This window comes from Spinacia oleracea, chromosome 6 (genome assembly GCF_020520425.1).
Source record: "Spinacia oleracea cultivar Varoflay chromosome 6, BTI_SOV_V1, whole genome shotgun sequence".
In the NCBI taxonomy this organism is placed as follows: Eukaryota; Viridiplantae; Streptophyta; class Magnoliopsida; order Caryophyllales; family Amaranthaceae; genus Spinacia; species Spinacia oleracea.
This window is the reverse complement of record NC_079492.1, coordinates 121795259-121796480: the sequence shown is the minus strand read 5'-3', so window position 1 is coordinate 121796480 and position 1222 is coordinate 121795259. Positions and strand designations below refer to the sequence as shown.

General features: G+C 31.8%; 1 protein-coding gene across 1 annotated transcript; it reads right to left on the bottom strand.

Moving 5' to 3' along the window:
- Nucleotides 1–289: 289 nt before the first annotated feature.
- LOC110791320 (glutaredoxin-C11-like) lies at nucleotides 290–1007 on the bottom strand. Its single transcript, XM_021996072.2, has one exon. The coding sequence runs from the start codon at nucleotides 853–855 to the stop codon at nucleotides 547–549; it is 309 nt and encodes a 102-aa protein (XP_021851764.1). The 5' UTR covers nucleotides 856–1007; the 3' UTR covers nucleotides 290–546.
- Between the last annotated feature and the right edge of the window lie 215 nt (nucleotides 1008–1222).

The following is a 1222-nucleotide window of genomic DNA, read 5'->3' as shown; positions in this document are numbered from 1 at the left end:
ATTTTAATTACATTGATTTTTTTGCACAAAAAGTGATGTACTTACCTATTTCAAAAAATACCAAAAGAAAAATGAACATTTATATTCTATGAATTCAGGTGAGTCCATATATGAATATATTTTGAATCGATTATTTTATACTCCCCGTTTTAAAATAATAGGAAAATTTTAACTTCTGTCGATCACTATTAACAAATTTCAATTTGATTATCATTTAGTATGTATGGATAAGAAAAAATATAGTCGTGTTGGGTACAAAACTAGAGATATTAATATCCAAACATTTAAATTGGTAAATGTGAAAAGATAAACTGTACCCGATTATTGTTTGGGAACGCAATCATGAGGAGCTTACAAAAAGAAAAGCCCTTAGAACAATGGTAGCTGCACCTACTATACTTTTTAGAAGGTCGGAGATCTTCGATCTCACCCACCTTTAAAACCAAATTACATAAACAAACAAAAAGTCGGAAAAAATAAACACTTAGTAGAGGTACTCTGCAATATTCTCTGTGAATATCCAAACAATTTGATGGATATATATTGCTAGAACCAGATAGCCTTAGCAGCAATAAGCATTTCTTTGAGGGAGCCAGTAAGATGAGCAGCAAGAACATCCTTAGCTGAGCCAACAAAGCGGCCTCCTATAAACACAGCAGGGACAGTAGGCTTACACCCTAACTTCTGCAACGCACACTCGAGTTCACGGCCACTCGGATCACTATCAAGCTCATAAACTGCAGGACTTGCACCCAAGTCATAGAATAGTGTCTTTATACTATGACACATACAATCTGTGCTCTTTGCAAATATAACTGCTGCCTTTGACTTTGCTAATTCATTCACTCTTTCCATTCTATTCTTAAATTGCTATATACTATATATATATATGATTTTTGAAAGGCTAAGGTTATATGTGTGTATGTATATATGTTGAATGGGGTGATATGAACATTATTATGATTTCATACTCAATTTATAGGGAGGGAAAGATACGATACAGGATTGGGAATTTCGGATGGGGTGATGCATAAAATGGTAAAGAGGGAATTTTATTTAGATAAACTATATAGTATAACTTGGATAAGGTGAAAAAGGAACATATGATATTCCCTTAGATATTTATCTTTGTATTTGGACATTAAATAAATGTTCATTTTATATTATTAGTTTTATTCTTCTCAATAAGATTGCATATTGTAATATTTTATAATATACAAGT